We start from the raw sequence: 17137 nt of genomic DNA, 5'->3' as shown, positions 1-17137 counted from the left end.
CTTCTTATAGAACGCAGGACCACCAGACCAGGGGTGGCATGACCCACAATGGGCTGGCCCCTCCCCCAAATCACTAGTTAAGAAAATGCCCTATATAGCCTGATAGTATGGAGGTATTTTTATTTTTATTCATTCTTCTTTCCTTCTTTCATATATTATACCTCTACTGCAGTTCCCTCCTCCCCTTCCCCCTCCCCCCCATATACTATTTTTGTTTCCCCTCAGAAAAGAGCAGGGTTTCCAGGGATAGTAACCAAACATGGCATACTGTTACAATAAGACTGGGCATATGCCCCGGTATCAAGCCAGGTTGAGACTTACCTAGTAGAAGGACAAAGGTCCCATAAGAAGGCAAGAGTCAAGAGAAAACCCGACTCTCAGAAGTTTCACAAAAGACCACGCTACATAACATATGCAGAGGACTTAAGTCTTACCTCTACAGGCTCCCTGATTGTACTTTCAGTCTCTATGAGCCCCTATGGGCCTTGCTAAGTAGATTCTGTGGGCCATGTTCCTGTGGTGTCGTTGACCCCTCTGTCTCCTATAATCCTTCTTCAGGATTCCCTGAACTACATCTAACAATCTGCTAGAGGCATTTTCTTGAGGCTTCCTCCTCTCAGGTGACTTTAGCTTGTGTGAAGTTGACATAAAACTAGCCAGCACACACATGCTAAGCAAGTATTCTGTCACTAAGCTATACATCTCCAGCTCTCCTGGGACAAGGACTCAGTTGTACAGGCTGGCCTGAACTCAGTCTTGTAGCCCAAGCTGGTTTTGATCTTGTTATGTTTGCCACAGCTTCCGTAGGTAGGATTATAAGCTTGTGCCACCAAGCCTGGCTTAACCCTGTCTACCCCAACCCCCTGGGGATCCATCCTATATGAGTAGGGAAAAGGGAGACGTATGCCTTACCAGATGGAATAAAAAGATATGGGGTTAGGAGTCTAGAAAAACACAAACAGAAGTTATTATATTCATGTATGCTATGCATGTGGCAGTGAGAGGACATTTGTATAGTTGGTTTTCTCCCTCCACCTTTATGTGGGTTTTACAATTGAACTTGGGTCTGTAGATATGTGTATACTCAGTAAGCCAGCTTGCTAACCAGTATTTTCCACCTTTAAAATGTGCTGTGCCTTTTGTGTAAGGACTTGAATACAATTTGCTTCATTATACATTTAGCCTAATTATACTCTAGCTTCTGTCATAGGCTTTTAGCTAGTGGTTCACAACCTGTAGGTCCCAACCTGTCTTAGTTAAGGTTTTTACTGCTGTGAAGAGATACTACAACTACAAGCCCATTTGAGGGTTGAACAACTCTGTGGTGGTTTGAATAAAAATGGCCCCCAGTCCATAGGAAGTGGCAGTATTAGGGAGATGTGGCCTTGTTAGAGTAGGTGTGGCTATGTTGCAGGAAGTGTGTCACTTGAGATCTCAGAAGCTCAAACTAGGCCTAGTGGTTCACAGTTCTCTTCCTGCTGCCTACTGATCTGGAATGTAGAACTCTCCTCTGCCTCTCCAGCACCATGTCTGCCTGCGTACTCACCATGATAATGGACTAAGCTGTGAGCCAGCCTCAATTAAGTGTTTTCCTTTAAATAGTTGCTGTGGTCCAGCTGTAGAGTTGGCTTGCCACCTCCTCAAGCAACAGCATGCTTGGTGCACAGACACACATGAAGGCAAAACATACACATAAAATAATAAAAGTAAATCTAAAATATTTAAGAGTTGCCATGGTCATGGTGTCTCTTCACAACCATAAAACCCTCAGACAAATCCTTTCACAGGGATCACAATCAAGTATTTATGAGTAGCAACGTTACAGTTAGGAAGTAGCAACAAAAACAATTATATAGTTGGGGTCAGCACATGAGGAACTGTATGGAAGGGTTGCAGCATCACATAGGTCAGAAACCACTGTCCTAGACAGTGCTATTGTCTTTAACCTCTCTCCAGGCAAATCAGTGTCTAGAAACTAATGTAATCGTATTAAGAATAGCCAAAGGAGCAATGTGTAGCTGGGTGTGGAGGTACAAATCTTTAATTCTAACGCTTAGAAGGAAGGGGCAGTAAAGTGTCTTGAGTATGAGGTTAAGGCTCCCCTGGTCTTCAGAGTGAGTTAAAGCACAGACAGGGCTACATACGGACACCCTGCCTTAAAACAAAAAAGAGCAAATACAAGTCACACGTGGCATAGAGATTAGGCAACATGCACTTGTTAGCTTGGACTTGAGTGTTATGTACAAGGGTGAAAGAGTTAACAGTTACTGTTTTTGCAGCATTTGCTGATGCTGCCGTAGACCCCATTGATTTTCCACTTGCGCCTGCATATGCCGTACCTAAGGTAAGAAACAAGGAGGGGCTGTACCCATTACAGTAACTCCTGGTACCAAGATGTTTCTACATTATAAATGTCGTCCACTTGCAGAATCAGAGATGATTTGGTATTGAGCCTTTCTACTTCAGAAAATAGTAACTGTCAGGAACCCTCAAACTCCATCTTGATTAGAATGGATTAGAAGCGGATAGCTGAATCACTTGTAAATACATCCAGTGCTTACCCCTGGAGTGGTAAAGGAAAGGTGCCAGGTCTAGAAAACAAAGTAAGTAGCTGCTTGCAGAGGCTTCTCCATGCTGAAAGGAACCATGGACTGTATGGTTCGCAGTATAGAGTAACGCTAGACTCAGTGAACCCACATTGTTGTCTTTGCATCCAAAGGCAAACACAACCAAGTTTGTGGGAAGCCACTCACAGGCAAAGGAAGAGCAGGACACTTAGGGGTTCAGGGATCTCAGATGTGTTCAGCAAATGTATGCCTACAAGAGATAGCCTCAATTTGACCTCTTGTTTGTACGCCAAGTTCTTGCTATCTTTTCTGGGCTGGTATTGAACTTGAGATCCTCCTACGTCAGCCTCCTGAGTGTTAGGATTAGAGGTGTACACGCCCCATCCAACTTGAGTGGACATCTGAGAATAGTACATAAAGAAGGATCAGACACAACTCCACATAGGAGCAGACATCTGTGAAAGTGAATGTGCTAGGTTAGCAGCTAATGGTAAAATTTCTAAACAAAAAGGACTTTGGCAATATTTTAAAACTGTATTATCATAAGGATAAACCCTTCCCTTCAAGATGGTCATGTTTGGTGAAACAAAACATGATCAAAGTTTTTACAAGAAGACCTGTGATATTTGTGCCTGAGATAATCATTCCACAGCTTTTCTAAAGAAATTGAGGAGATGCGTGGCAACAGACAAAACTATCCAAGAATATAGAACTAAATAATATAGCCATCAAGGTACATCTTAAGGACCTATATATATTTTCATATAGAGAATGCACCTTTTCAAACATCTGTGGAGACTGTATTATACTATAATGTAATTGCAAACAAAATTCTGATTATAATACATAAAAGCAAAATCTGGAAAACAAATCCTTTTAAAAAGAAAAAAAACCTTCCTATTTAAGCATGTAATTACTTTAAAGGAGAAATATAAAACAAAACTATAAAATCTCTAGAAAATAATGAAAATAAATTTTGAGTGCTAAATATCTGGAATAATCATCCTGAAATTTGTTTTTAGGTTCTTAAATATGCAGGACTGAAAAAAGAAGACATTGCCATGTGGGAAGTAAATGAAGCATTCAGTGTGGTTGTGCTAGCCAACATTAAAATGCTGGAGATTGACCCCCAAAAAGTAAATATCCACGGAGGAGCTGTTTCTCTGGGCCATCCAATTGGGTGAGTACCTAACAAGCAATGCGAGCCAGGCCAGTAGCTGCCTCTGTGTTTCTGTAAGCTGCTTCACCACTGCTCCTGTTTTGATTAGCAGTTTTCCTTTCTGTCCATCTCTAAGATATATTTCTGAGATAATATCCAGTAGTGAACACAGTTAGCACTTCTGTGGCTTGAAACACGACTGCCTTAGGCTTTCTATTGCTATGATGAAACACCATGAACAAAAGCAAATGAGAGAGGAAAAGGGTTTATTTGGGCTATATTTTCACATGGTGGTCTATTGCTGAAGGGAGTGAGGTCAGGGACCTCCAACAGGGCAGGAACTTGGAGGCAGGAACTGATGAAGAAGCCATAGAGGAGGGGTGCTGCTTACTGCTTGCAGCCTGATTTGTATAGAACCCAGGACCACCAGATTAGAGATGGCACCAACCATAAGGGGCCAGGCCCGCCACATCAGTAACTAAGAAAGTATCCTATAGGCTTTTATACAGCGTGATCTTAGGGAGACATTTTCCCAATTGAGGCTCCCTCCTCTCAGATGATTATAGATTGTATTAAGTTGACATAAAACTGTCCGGGACACTAACAGCGTTGAGTAAAAAAGTTCAGGTTTTTATAAGAGTTATCACTCACTTCTTGAAATTCATTGTCTAAACTTAAAAGTACTTACCCACAAGTACTGGATTTTCAGGCAGTTAGTTTGGAATAGAAACTTCTCTGGTTAGTCCTAAATTCTGTTCTTGATTAAAGAACCAAATGCTTTCTTAATCCTAGGATGTCTGGAGCCCGGATTGTTGTTCATATGGCTCATGCCCTGAAGCCAGGAGAGTTCGGTCTGGCTAGTATTTGCAACGGAGGAGGAGGTGCTTCCGCCCTGCTGATTGAGAAGCTGTAGACAACCTGTTTTAGGAGACAGTTCCATGTGACCGGCTGAAGTAAATGTGACTCCCTTGGGCCAGGTTATATTCAGCATAAGCTATTTCATTTTTTATTATTTTCTACTAAAATTTTTAAAAAATCATATCCAAAAAACACACTTAAATTACAAATAAAAATTTCTTCTTTATTTTATTTTATTTTTTTGTAAACTTAAACAGTTGGATACTCTATTATTTGAAATACCAATATAGGTATTTGAGGCATGGCTCAGCAGTTAAGAGAATTTGTTGCTAGTTGGGTGGTACATGGCTTTAATCCCAGCACTTGGAGATAGAGGCAAGTGGATCTTTCTGAGTTTAAGGCTAGCCTGGTCCACAGAGCTACTTCTATGACAGCCAAGAATACACATAGAAGTAGAAACTCTGGAAACAAACAAACGAACAAAAGAGCATCTGTTGCTCACACAGAAAACATTTGGTTCCCAGGACCCACACTGGGTGACACAGCAGGGAGGACTTGGACACTGCACTGCACGCAGAAACCAGAGAAATGAGGTCCTGTGCTTTTCTACCTCACTGCTGCCGGTACAGCAGAAGCCAGCCTTGGGGATAACCTGTAACCGGGTTCTCTCCTGATGAAGGCAGGGTAAAGTTCCAGCATTTTTACATCTAAATACACCAAAGAAATGAGAATATCACAATAGCAGCAACAAAGTTCCTTGACTCTCCCAAGCCCCAAAATAATCTAACATCCATGGACTTCTATTCTGCCATTAGAATGAACACTGGCTGTTTATGTTTTGTTTTGTTTTCGAACTTTAATCCTTGGACAGTCAAAATTGGTTTCAAATAAAGTTATGTGAATGAAAATTTTAAAAAATATGGTTAAGTCTTCCAAGTGAGCACAAGTTATAGCAATCTATGTCCACCAAGCCAACATAGAAGCTCTTTAAAGGAGTCCTGCAAACAAAACAGAGCAGGAAGCAGCAGTCACAGACCTAAGAGCACAACAAAGAATACATTCCAGGAGAGGAACTGAGAGCCAGGAGAGAGACAGACCATGCCCAACTCAGTAAACCAGAAGAGCTATAGAATGAGGAAGGAAGAAAAAATAGTATTCAAGCCAGCCAGAGAATCAACAGAATTACTGTAATGAGAAAATATCCTCAGCCCAAACTTTTAATGGGCTCAACATAAAATTTAAAAATACTATCTCAAAAACATGATCCACTGGGTGTGCATGCCTTTAAATCCCAGCACTTGGGAGGAAGAGGCAGGAGGATCCGAGTCTACATAGCCAGCTTGGTGTACATAATGAGTTCCAAGACAGCCAGGACTACACAGAGAAAAAAATTCTCTCTTGAAAAGATCAACAAAGTATTGTCTTACAAGAGACCTCATTGGCAAAGACTCATAGACTAAAAGTGGCAGAATGGGAAGCCACGTGCTCTCAAGTAGCACAAAATCAAGTAGGTGTAGCTTTGTCCGTCAGTTATAAAAGCTAGGTTTGAAGCAGCTTGTCAGAGAAGACAAAGAATGTCACTAAACATCAATGAAGGGAACAATCACCAAGAAGACAGAAGAGGACTGGGGAGGTAGCTCAGTCGGTAGTGTTGGCCCAGCAGACCTAAAGCCCTGGGTTCTTTCTTTCTATCCCTGCACTACAGAAACAAGCAGGGAAGGAGGTGGAGTAGAGACTCCATAGAGAGAAACGAACCGAGAAACGATCCAAAAAACTTGTGGTGTGCTGCAGTTTCGTACCTCTTCAATGGACTCGGGCTGATTGGCAAAGTGATGTCAGCGAGACAGATGCTCATGCTGAGACAAGACCCAGGCCCGCAGAGGACTTGGGATGTTTAGAGGCCTGTGATGTTAGGCCCAGCAGACAGTGACGGAGGTTTGGTTGGGCTTGCTTATATACCTAGCTGTGCAACACTTGTGGGTCTGGAGTCTTCACTGGTATTTCCCACTACCTCTAGTGGGAGGTGGGCCAAAAGGGATGTTAAAGCGTTCAAGAACCATCATTAAAAATGGGTGTTGAAAAACATTAAAGTTACAGATGTGGATGAACCAGGAAGGTTCACAAAGTCATGAGGAAAGAAAGAGCAAAGACAAGACTCAGGCTGAAGGTAAAGGACCACATGGTTGGGAAACAGGCAGCCTTAGAGTTAGAACAGCTCAGAACCTGCTCAGCATAGTGTATGCAGCTTGTTAATAAAAATACCATGTCTCTGTTTCATTTATTTGGGAGCTAAAATGGGCTAGAGGTGGCACAGCAATGCCCTGAAGTTATTTGGGAGCAACAGGGACATAAGAAATCCCTCAAATTACTTTTACTTTCACCTTGTACAAAAAAACAGTTTTAAAATGGATCAAAGAAGGTAAGATGTTGATTTATGACTTGAAGCCTTGAAACTCTACAGGAAAACAGGAACAATACAGGAATAGAACAAATACTGACCAGGATTCCAGCAGCCCAGGAAAGCTGAGCAAGAACTGAGAAATGGGATTACACAAAATTGAAAGCTCAGCACAGTAAAGCTAATAGAATGGAAAGACAGTCTACAGAATGAAATACTCACTATTCATCTGACAAACTGTTAATATTCATGATAAAGAATAAAAAATAATAACCTAGGGGAAACCCACACCAAATAACCCAATTTGTGCAGATGAGCAAACAGTTATTAAGAAGTGGAAATGGTTTGTAAATATGAAAATGTTCATTATCCTTAGCCATCAGAGAAATGTAAATTAGAACTAAATTTGGGGGCTCAGCAAATTCCTCAGTAAAGTGCCTGTCACACAAGTATGAGGACATGATCTCAGATTTCTCACATTCACATAAAAGCTGAGATTGGCATATGTGTCTAACCCTAGCATGGGGGGGGGGGGGGCGCAAGAGAGGCAAAATGGCTAGGCAGGTGGATCCCAGAGTTTGCTGTTTATTAGTGGGCTTTTGGCTAGTTAAAAGAACATATCTCAAAATATGAGAATGGTGCTAGAAAAATCAAGGAGTGTGCACTGTTCTTCCAAAGGAGCCAAGTTCAGTTTCCAGTACCCATACTAGGTGGCTCCCAGCTGTCTGTAATTCTAGCTCCATGGGATCTAATGGCCTTGTTTGAACATGTGCACAAAACCATACTCAGATACACATGATTAAGAGTAAAAATGAAAAAGGTAGAGACTTAAGACACACGACACAGCCTTACCTCAGTTCTATTCTTGCTAAGTCACACTGCAATGCTTGGTTGGGACCAGCCTTGTCTAGCAAACTTGTGGATACAACAAGCTTCAAACAACAGGGCTCATTCTTGACACTCCCCAGTCAGTTCATGCAAGACCAATGGCCAACATGGCAATAATTATTAAGAGACACCTCTCCTCAAATATGGGTTTGGCTCCACTACTGCTCTTACCATTTCTTGCTCTGTCCTATTTGAAGGGTAGCTAGAGATCAGGCAGAGATACTCCTGCCTTTTCAGGCCAGCAGTGCAAGTCTTGGACTTACCTTCAAGGTTCCTAAAAGGTACATGCCAGAGACAGACAAGACAGAGGAAAAGTGGCATCAAAGAGCCCGTAGGTAGCATTTCCCATTTCAACAAGGACCAGGCTAACCTCTTGTTTTATTGCTATATATCAGTCAAGAACCTTCCCTGCTCCTTGCTTCAAAAAGTTCTGCCAGTCAGAACTAGGAGAGCGTGCAAGAGATACTAAATTCTCATTGGGTATGCAATGCATACTCAGGCTCCATGTAAGTGAATATAAGTTTCTTATCCAACCCAGGTAAAATGTTCCAGAATGTACAGCTAGTTGTTACCCAGTGACTCACACTTTATAGTATTATCACTAACTCCTTCAAATGGAAGGAAACAGAGCCCTACTCCCAAAGGCCAGTGGTCCTAGGGGTTCATAGGATTATCTACAGCAACAATAACCTGGGAACATTGCAGTACCTTTTAAATTGTGTAAGCAAGGCCAGTGAGACAGCTCTGCACATAAGTGTGCTTACTACAAAACCTGATGACCTAGAAGGAAATAATTCAATGTGTTGTTTTTTTAAAAAAGAAAGTATGCAAGCAAAGTTCATTACTTAACCGTGACATACAACAGCAGCCTCACCTGGGACTACTCAGGACTACAGCTGTCTCACTCTACTGTCTTTGGGGATACTAGATAGACTTGCATTAAACTTAAATCCCCCTTGGCCAGTGGTTCTCAACCTTCCTAATGTTGTGACCCGTTGGTACAGTTCCTGATGTTGTAGTGACCTCCAACCATAAAATTATTTTGTTGATATTTTATAACTGTAATTTTGTTATAATGCGATGAATTATAATGTTGACATCTGATATATGTAGCTCCCAAAAGGGTCATGATCCACAAGTTGAGAACCACTGCTATAGGATATGAAGTATTGAAGTGAAAATGGGATCCTCTTAAGTATATATATATATATATATATACATATATATAAAACTTCTAAATATTACTAGGTAATATTGTTTTTGAGATAGAATTTAATGTAGCCCATACTGACCTCGAACTTACCATGTACTTGAAGAGACCTTCACCTACAGTTCTTCCTGCCTTCATAGCCCAACTGATGGAATTATAGGCTTGCACAATACATTCTTGTTCCACTGTAGACCCAGACTTGAGCACACTTCTAAATTCACCAAGGATTAATCGGCATCATTACCAAAGACCTAACTGGCCATTTAAAGGTACTTTCTCAAAAAGAAAACAAAACACCCGTATCCCCAAAACCCTCTTAAACTGGTTCCAGTTTCTGACATTAAAAAATACTATATGATTTAGTTCACAGATATAGATATATCAAGGCATCCCTAACTTTTCTGAAAAGAGTCATTCCCCTTTCCAATAATGAGGTCCCCACCTGGCATCTCAGGCCTTCCTCTAAATGCACATGTGTTTGGCCTTCTATATCCATCCTGGAATCAACCTCACTGCATTCTCTCCCTGGATACCTGGACTGTTCCAGGCTCTTTCATTGCTCAGTGCAGCCAGCTGTTTGACATTAGGTATAGTATAGGGCGCATGTGTTAGCAAAGTGGAACTGGTGTTGCCCACAGAAGCAGATAGAACTACAAGACCCAGGTGTCCACTGGCTGTAAAAGGCCAAGACTGACTAGCAGAGGCAGGTGTGGAAATCTGTGATATGGACTTGTACAGGAACCAAGGCAGGCCAGTGGAGGCAGAAGTAGGGCCTGAAGCCTGCCCGAGTTGCTGAGACTCATGTTTTTGGAGGTCTCTAAGCTCCTGCAGTATAGTCTTTTAATAAGTGGGACATCAATTCCAGATGGATGATTTCTTAAAATAGGACATTAAACAAAAACACTTGAAGAAAAATACAGAAAATATTGACATCTGAGATCAATCTATTCAACTATAAACCTGTATCTAGAATATAGAAAGAAAACTGAAAATTACAAAGGCAGACAATTCATTAAAAAGATAGGCAAAAGATATGGATAGTTCACAATAGCAAGGAGTATACTAACATACTCTTCAAAATGATTAACATGAAAACCGTGAGCACTGGTGACAACTGCTGAGCGGTTACAGACAGCCACATTCACTCAGGATAAATTAAACATGTTTGGGAATAAACGACACTGTGATCCAGCAATACCACTGGGTGTGTAAAAGTACATATACTGTTGCAGGATATTTGGTCACAGGCTGAACCCCAAGATTGTGTTATTTTCTGGGAAAAAAAAAAAAAAAAAGCTTGTGGTGTGGCTCAGCTCTAGCACTCGCCTAAATTTAATCCAGGAGCTAAATAAAGTCAGCCATAGGTGAAGAGGTGGAAGAAGCAACCAGCGGACAGAGTGGACACAAGTCAACAGAAAGGGGTGGGAATAGCCTCTGAGGTAAAAGGGCTTTAGCCTTCCAGGACACTGGTGGGAGTAGGAAGGTCAGCTGGGTGCTTTCTCTGCCTCTCTGAACTATTAGGTTTTCAGCTCAGGACCTGGCTCCTGAGTCTTCGTTAGTAAGATTGGACAGCTGGGATTTTTGTCTTTAAAAAACAGTATACTTAACTGAACAAGTGTAGCAGTTCCCCAAACATAAACAAGCACAGCCATGGCCCCATACTGGACATCATTCGAACATAAAATATTTGTAAAACTAGATCCACTGTTTAAAATCAGACCTATACACAGATTGAGGAAGACTGACTAAAACACAAGCAACCCTCACAATGAATATCCTATACTAACTAGGAAACTTAGAACTAATACAAGAAGCTGAGCCCATGCGTCTAGAAGGCAGGGTAGTGGTGACCCTTTGGGCTGGGAGCCATTAGGAGGGATACAGGACTTTAGAGTGTTGGGAGTCTTGACCGGGATGATCTGTAGTTTGAGGAAATCCCTTGAAATGTATGACTTCATGCATTTTCTGTTTATGTATATAAGCATACGACTGTAAAAACTTTACATTGGGTATCAGTTTGATACCTACTGATTGGGGAATGAAAGATATGTTTTTTCCTCCATAACTGAAACATGGTTTCCACGGTTTCCCCAAGAGCAGAAAACTTTGTATGTCAGTAAAACACTGCAATTCATAACATGTCAAACCCGAGCCAAAGTGTTTCACACAGTCAGCAGAAATTTACATTAAGAAATAACATCTGGAATGCAGGGTTCTCTAAAATCAGCTTGGCAAGAAATCCCGAGGATAGTGATACATACAAAGTTCTCTGGAGTGCCAGACATGGCAGCACACCCCTGCAGTTCAAGCCAGCCTGGCCTACAGTGAGCGACAGGACAGCCAGAGCTACTCAGAGATTCATTCTCAGAACCTCCAAACCAAATCAAACCCAAAAGAACTTTATTGATACTTACCTCATGATTTTTACCATTTGCTCATGGCAATGCTCCTGCCTCAACCTCTTGAGTGCTGGGATTACTGGCTTGTGCCCCCATCTTGACCTCCATTTGCTATTCAGTATCAATTAAGCTATATATAACCTTAACATATTTCAAAAATTTATTTCAATAGAAGTTTAGTTTGAAATAGTGTTAATTCTGAATTAGGAAGTATAACAGGCATACTTGAAAAAACACGAATAACAGCTAGAGTTATGATGCAACCAATGAACACAATTTATACACAATTCAGAACATTTTGGGTTTCTAAAAAGTAACGTAATATATGTATCATATATCACAAAATAGCATACAAGTTAAGCACACTATTTTAATAATGAATTATGAATGTTCTGATAAATGAAATAAAGGACTGTAAGAGGGGCCTCACAGTCTTTAACAATGTTTTGCCATGAAATGAGCTTTAATGTTAAGTTGGATAACAAAGAATTGGTTGTCAGAAGTTTTTGGACATTAGAATTGTAAAAGACTGTGACTCACAGTAAGAGGAGCATGTGAGCATGGGAAAGGAAAGTTTATTTAAAAAACTGTGGTAGCCACGTGTGGTAGCACATACTTTTATGCCCAGTACTGGGGAGGCTGAAGCTGGTGAATTTCTGTTTTAGGACATCCAGGGCTACACATAGAAACCCTATCCTGAAGAACCCCAGCACTACCACCAAAAACCAAACCAAACCAAAAAAAACCCCAAAACAGCGAAAAAACAAAACCCCCCAAACAACCAAACCCACAACATGAAGACAGCAGATGAAGATCTGAATTTGGATTTCAGGGACCCATGTAAAAGCCAGGAATGGCTGTGTTTACCCTTGCTTCAGATATGGCAAACAAACATAGGAGAATAGCTGGGACTTGCTGGCCAGCCAGCAGAAGAACCCTTTTCCTAAAGGAAAATGACAGAGAAATATAAAAATACCTGATATTTGTGTGTGTGTGTGCACTAACTGTCTTTGGACTATCTAGTGGTTTCAAGCTAGTTCACTAAGAATCTTGAAGGCCAGGAGGGGTAATATACACCTTTAACCCCTAGCACTTGGGAGGCAGAGGCAGGAGGATCTCTGTGAGTTTGACGTTAGTCTTGTCTACACAGGTCAACAAGAACTACATAGCTACCATCTCAAGAAACAAATCAAAATGACAAGAATCCTGAAGCTCTGTGTATGGTGCATGCCTGCAATATTGGCACTTAGAGGAGGTAGATGAGGAGGACCAGGACTTCAAAGTCACTGGACTATGTAATGAGTTCAAAGCCAGCCTGGCCTACAGGAAAGACACTGACTAAAAACACACATAGAGCTATAGAAAAGAGCATGAGTTAGTTTATATATGAATTCTCATTATGCAGCACATAGATATGAGTTACAGGAGAAAATCTGTAATTTCCTGCATTATATGAATTCCTGAAAAACACAGAGAATTAACTAAGCTACAAAGAAATTTAACCAATTTCTAAATATAAATCCAAACTGGTAAAGTTAATGAAAATATATTTATTCAAACCTAACTGTAGGACAGACCCAGACTGAGTTATGCAAACAGTAACTGTATGCTTAGTTAGCTCCTTAGGAGTAGAACAGCTCAGTCATAGAACATTTCTCAAAATATAAATTTGTACAGTAAAATCTAGCAATTAAAAAGACATAATTTACATCTTGAAGACGTTTTTGTTGTTGTTACAGTAGGATGGATTTATTTCTTAAAGGCCCAGTACAAAAAATGGTTGAAGAAAGTGACTTTTTAATAAAATATACACCCGTAGAAAAAAAAATCCTAATATGCTGATATTTAAACAGTAAGAACTTAAGAAAACACTTCAATATCTAGGCACAATCGGTCAAGTATTAATGATAATTTCTGTCATTCCTTTAAAGTTTAGGCCAGCTTTTCAACTTGACTGTTGTTTATGAGTCAGTCCAACACAGAGAAGGCACCTCTCACTCCCCTAAGGACCTTTTGAGAGTAACTATTTATAACACTTTAAAGAACACAAGGTTCTATAGGTTATGTATGAACACAGTTATTTACACATCCCATTTCAGGGTAAACTAAATTACAATATAACTATGATTTGCATTTTTACATCTTATGATGGATATGACTTTCAAAGACACCAGAAGACAATCCTCCATATAAGCTTTTACATACAAGATTTAAATTAAATGTGCATTGGTCACTAGTATGTGAAAAAGTCTATGAATTAGTGCAATTCTTTGTATCCCCAGTGCTTAGGGAAAGTTTACATATAATCAAGAAATCTCGACTACTACATAACTCAAATTTTTATGGCTCAATAGTCTAACCACTTAATGTTCTGTAAAAGATTTCAAAAAGTTGTAAGTGAAATATCAGAACACTTAATAAATGGTTTATAAAAATCTCTTTAAAACAAAGAGAATAGATGATCAGAATAAAGTATAAAACTTCAGAAATATAGTTTTTACTGAAATTTATGAAGGGTGATAAAATATTGACTCTAGGGGGAAATCATCATCCAACTGTTGTTTACTGATTAGATATTTTACTAACCAGTTGAGGTGGTTATCATTATTATTTTTTACTTAGTGGCTTATCTAATATTGGCTGAAGGTAATTTGTAAGAATAATTATCATCTTCCTCCAAAGGAGATGAGAAAGTACTCCAGAAGAATAAGCCTCGGGCGAAGTCAATCAAGACAGTGTGGGAATATTAGGTTGATTTAAGCTCTATTTTTACACAATATACACATGTACAATATACAGTGTCAAAGCTGTACAGTTTTGCAGATTGGGTTTACTTACATTTCTGCGTATGTTCTTTTAGAATACAAATATTCCATGAGAGTCTATTTACAAACTAGGAAGCTGCTTCAGAAACAGCATGACTTAGATATAAAGTGAAACCTCAGTACAGTCAAAGTGCAGGTCATGTTCGCAGTCTGTCTCTGGCCCGTTTCCTACTCGCCATCTGAAGGACACTAGTTTTAAATAGCTACTGGTCTCTGTGTCTGGGTGTTCGTTCACTCATCATAATGCAATGAGAGCAAGAATTTGTCCACATCCATTCCTGCTGGAAATGAACTAGGTAGCTTCTTTTTCTGTCAAAACAAACAAAAAAGAAGAGAAGGAAAAACAATAAACTCTAGGCCAGATAATTTTCTTAGCAAATCACCTAAAACACCGTATTAGGCTCTTTATTATTAAAATTGCATCATTTTTGAGTTTGTTAGAATTTATTTCCATAGGGAAAGACAGACAGGTTTTATTAACCCAATTCAACGTTAGTTTAGGGCAAAAGGCAAAAAAACAAATCTAGAGTATATATATGAATGTTCAGACAAGAGACATGCTTCCTTTAAAATGGTCATTTGTGTCAAATCATAAACTTACAAAACATTACCAACAGATACTGTTTTACTATACTATACTGATTTATTGTGTGCATGTGTGTATGTGTGTAAGTCAAAGGACTGCTTTTGGGAGTGTTTTTGCTTCTTCATGGTTCTCAAGAATTGAACTCTATAGTGGATCAGCCTTGAAGCTAGAGGACCCCTTTGCTAACACACATTAAAGAATACCACTCACTCACCAAGCTCCAAATGTTAAGATAGAGGAGATGCTTTTTAAAGTGTTAGCCTAAAACAGACTACAAAACCACAGGGTGAGACAATTTTAGGTTCAATGATGAGGCACAGAGGAAGAGACCAGAGACTAGACATGAACAGGCAGGCACAGGAATGGCATACACTTGATAAGAGAATTCAAACTCAGGCTTGCAGGACACCAAACCTAAAAACCACTCCTAACTTACTATACTTTCTCCTGTGAGTAGGACATTCACATGCTTTCCGTTTAATCTACTTGGTAAAACAAACTTTAAATAAATGCACTTTATTTATCAATGCTACCATCCTTGTACTGCCTTACTACAGACAACCATGGTTACAGAAAAAAACAAGAACATGAGTTTTTCTGCTCCTCTGCTAGGACCATCATTATAGACTATGGAAGGGATGGAGACCAGGAGGTGGGTTTTTTTCTTTTTTCTTTTTTTTTTTTTTTGCTTTTTTTTTTTTTCAAGACAGGGTTTCTCTGTGTAGCCCTGGCTGTCCTGGAACAACTCACTTTGTAGACCAGGCTGGCCTCGAACTCAGAAATCCACCTGCCTCTGCCTCCCAAGTACTGGGATTAAAGGCGTGCGCCACCACCGCCCGGCATGAGGTGTTTTATTTGGTAATTCATTTAATGGTTGTTTCCCAGGCTTTCACACTTTTTGTATTTCCATGAAAAATACTGGGTGATACCATGACAGAAACATTCACTTTTCCTCAGGATGATACATAGACAACTTGTATCATTGTGACTAGGAAACACTACTAAGTGTATAGTTTTGGAGGTATAGTTATCTATGTAGCTGCAGCAAACACAACTGAACTCTCTAGATACTGAAGGGACAGGAGTAGAATTGAAATGAGAACTTTCAAACTTGCCTTGATTTTCTTCTTTTTCATTGGTACTGATGAATTAGCAAGATTTTTACCAGACGTGCGGGAGTTTCTCTCACACTCATCTAATTCCTCAATTTTCCGTTTCTTTGTAGTGCTCCTTGAAGATGTTCTAAACTGCTGCGTGTTATCTTTTAGAGGAGTTGCTGTAGTCCTAGCAATTGCTGCTCTGGAGAGAATCATGAGCGTGTGGGCAGCCATGCTCACACTGTTTTCACTGCCTGTTTCACTGGCTGGGCTGCAGGCAGGCAAGTCTGCAGTGACAGGAGGGATCATTACTCTTGGCATGCTGCCTTCTTCACCACAGCGTCTACTAGCGGGGGCCTTCATACTGTCACTAGGCTCTTCTTTATGCTTTTCCCCTGCTCCTGAGCCAGGGGTCCGGGGTACTGGCAAGTCAGTATCGGCACTCCTATTGGCTGGGCTGTGGATGGGAACATCCTGCAGTATTTCTGCCCCAATTAAAGAACTGGCAGGTTTACTCTGCTCTTGTTTTTGATCCTTCACAGTTCCACCTACAGAAGTGGCATTTTTATTGTTTGAGGGTGTGGCTTGTTTTTTGGTCAATTCCTGCAGCGAGGCTATGGCTTTTTCGTTCCTCAAGCTCCCATTCTGCTGCCCACCAGGCAGTTTTGAGGTGTCTGCATTCTTCGGCCTTTCCCCATCACCGCACAATTCATTCTCCTTGTTAGCTGTTGCTTTATGGAGAGACTCAAGGGCCACTTCTGTGGGGGAAACTTTCTTTTCAGACTGAACTTCTTTCACAGTGGTGTGTCGACTAGAGGCAGTTTCTGATTTAGATAAAATCTTGGGCACGGTTTTCTCTCTCTCTCTTTTGATGGCGTTATTAGGAGGTGGTTTTAAGGTAGAGGACAGAATGGGTGAGTCAAGATGAGAAAAGGATGCTTCCTTCTTTTCTTTGTTTTCGGAGGTCATCTTATACAGTGACCCCTGTGTATTTGCAACAGAAGAAACAGTACTATCGAAACAAAGCACCCGCCTATGACTTTCAAATGGCTTGCTGGGAGGAGCTACCCTCTCTCCTGAGAGGGAAATCGTGGTGTCTTCCATTTTTTTCCCAAGTTCAGTGGCTATATTCTTATCAGAAGCTTCAGTT

The 17137-nt window shown here is 40.4% G+C and overlaps 2 protein-coding genes across 4 annotated transcripts in view; one reads left to right on the top strand and one right to left on the bottom strand.

Annotated features, from left to right (window-relative positions):
- Nucleotides 1-6662, top strand: part of Acat1 (acetyl-Coenzyme A acetyltransferase 1) — a 29829-nt gene extending 23167 nt beyond the window's left edge. Inside the window, exons 10-12 of the mRNA NM_144784.3 lie at nucleotides 2280-2344; nucleotides 3590-3747; nucleotides 4519-6662. Of these exons, the coding sequence (NP_659033.1) occupies nucleotides 2280-2344; nucleotides 3590-3747; nucleotides 4519-4639 (344 nt within the window). The 3' untranslated portion in view covers nucleotides 4640-6662. The remainder of the gene's footprint in view (nucleotides 1-2279; nucleotides 2345-3589; nucleotides 3748-4518) is intronic.
- Nucleotides 6663-11556: 4894 nt separating this feature from the next.
- Nucleotides 11557-17137, bottom strand: part of Npat (nuclear protein in the AT region) — a 38739-nt gene continuing 33158 nt past the window's right edge. For 2 of the 3 annotated variants that reach the window (XM_006510336.4, XM_011242531.2), the window contains 2 exons: nucleotides 16006-17137; nucleotides 12837-14613 (listed from right to left, as the gene is read on the bottom strand). In XM_006510336.4, the coding sequence (XP_006510399.1) occupies nucleotides 14536-14613; nucleotides 16006-17137 (1210 nt within the window). In that variant the 3' untranslated portion in view covers nucleotides 12837-14535. Of the gene's footprint in view, nucleotides 14614-16005 lie in introns of all 3 variants that reach the window. The other variant, NM_001081152.1, reaches the window with a different exon arrangement.

This window comes from Mus musculus, chromosome 9 (assembly GCF_000001635.26).
Source record: "Mus musculus strain C57BL/6J chromosome 9, GRCm38.p6 C57BL/6J".
Taxonomy (NCBI): Eukaryota; Metazoa; Chordata; class Mammalia; order Rodentia; family Muridae; genus Mus; species Mus musculus.
This window is presented reverse-complemented; position numbering and strand designations above follow the sequence as displayed.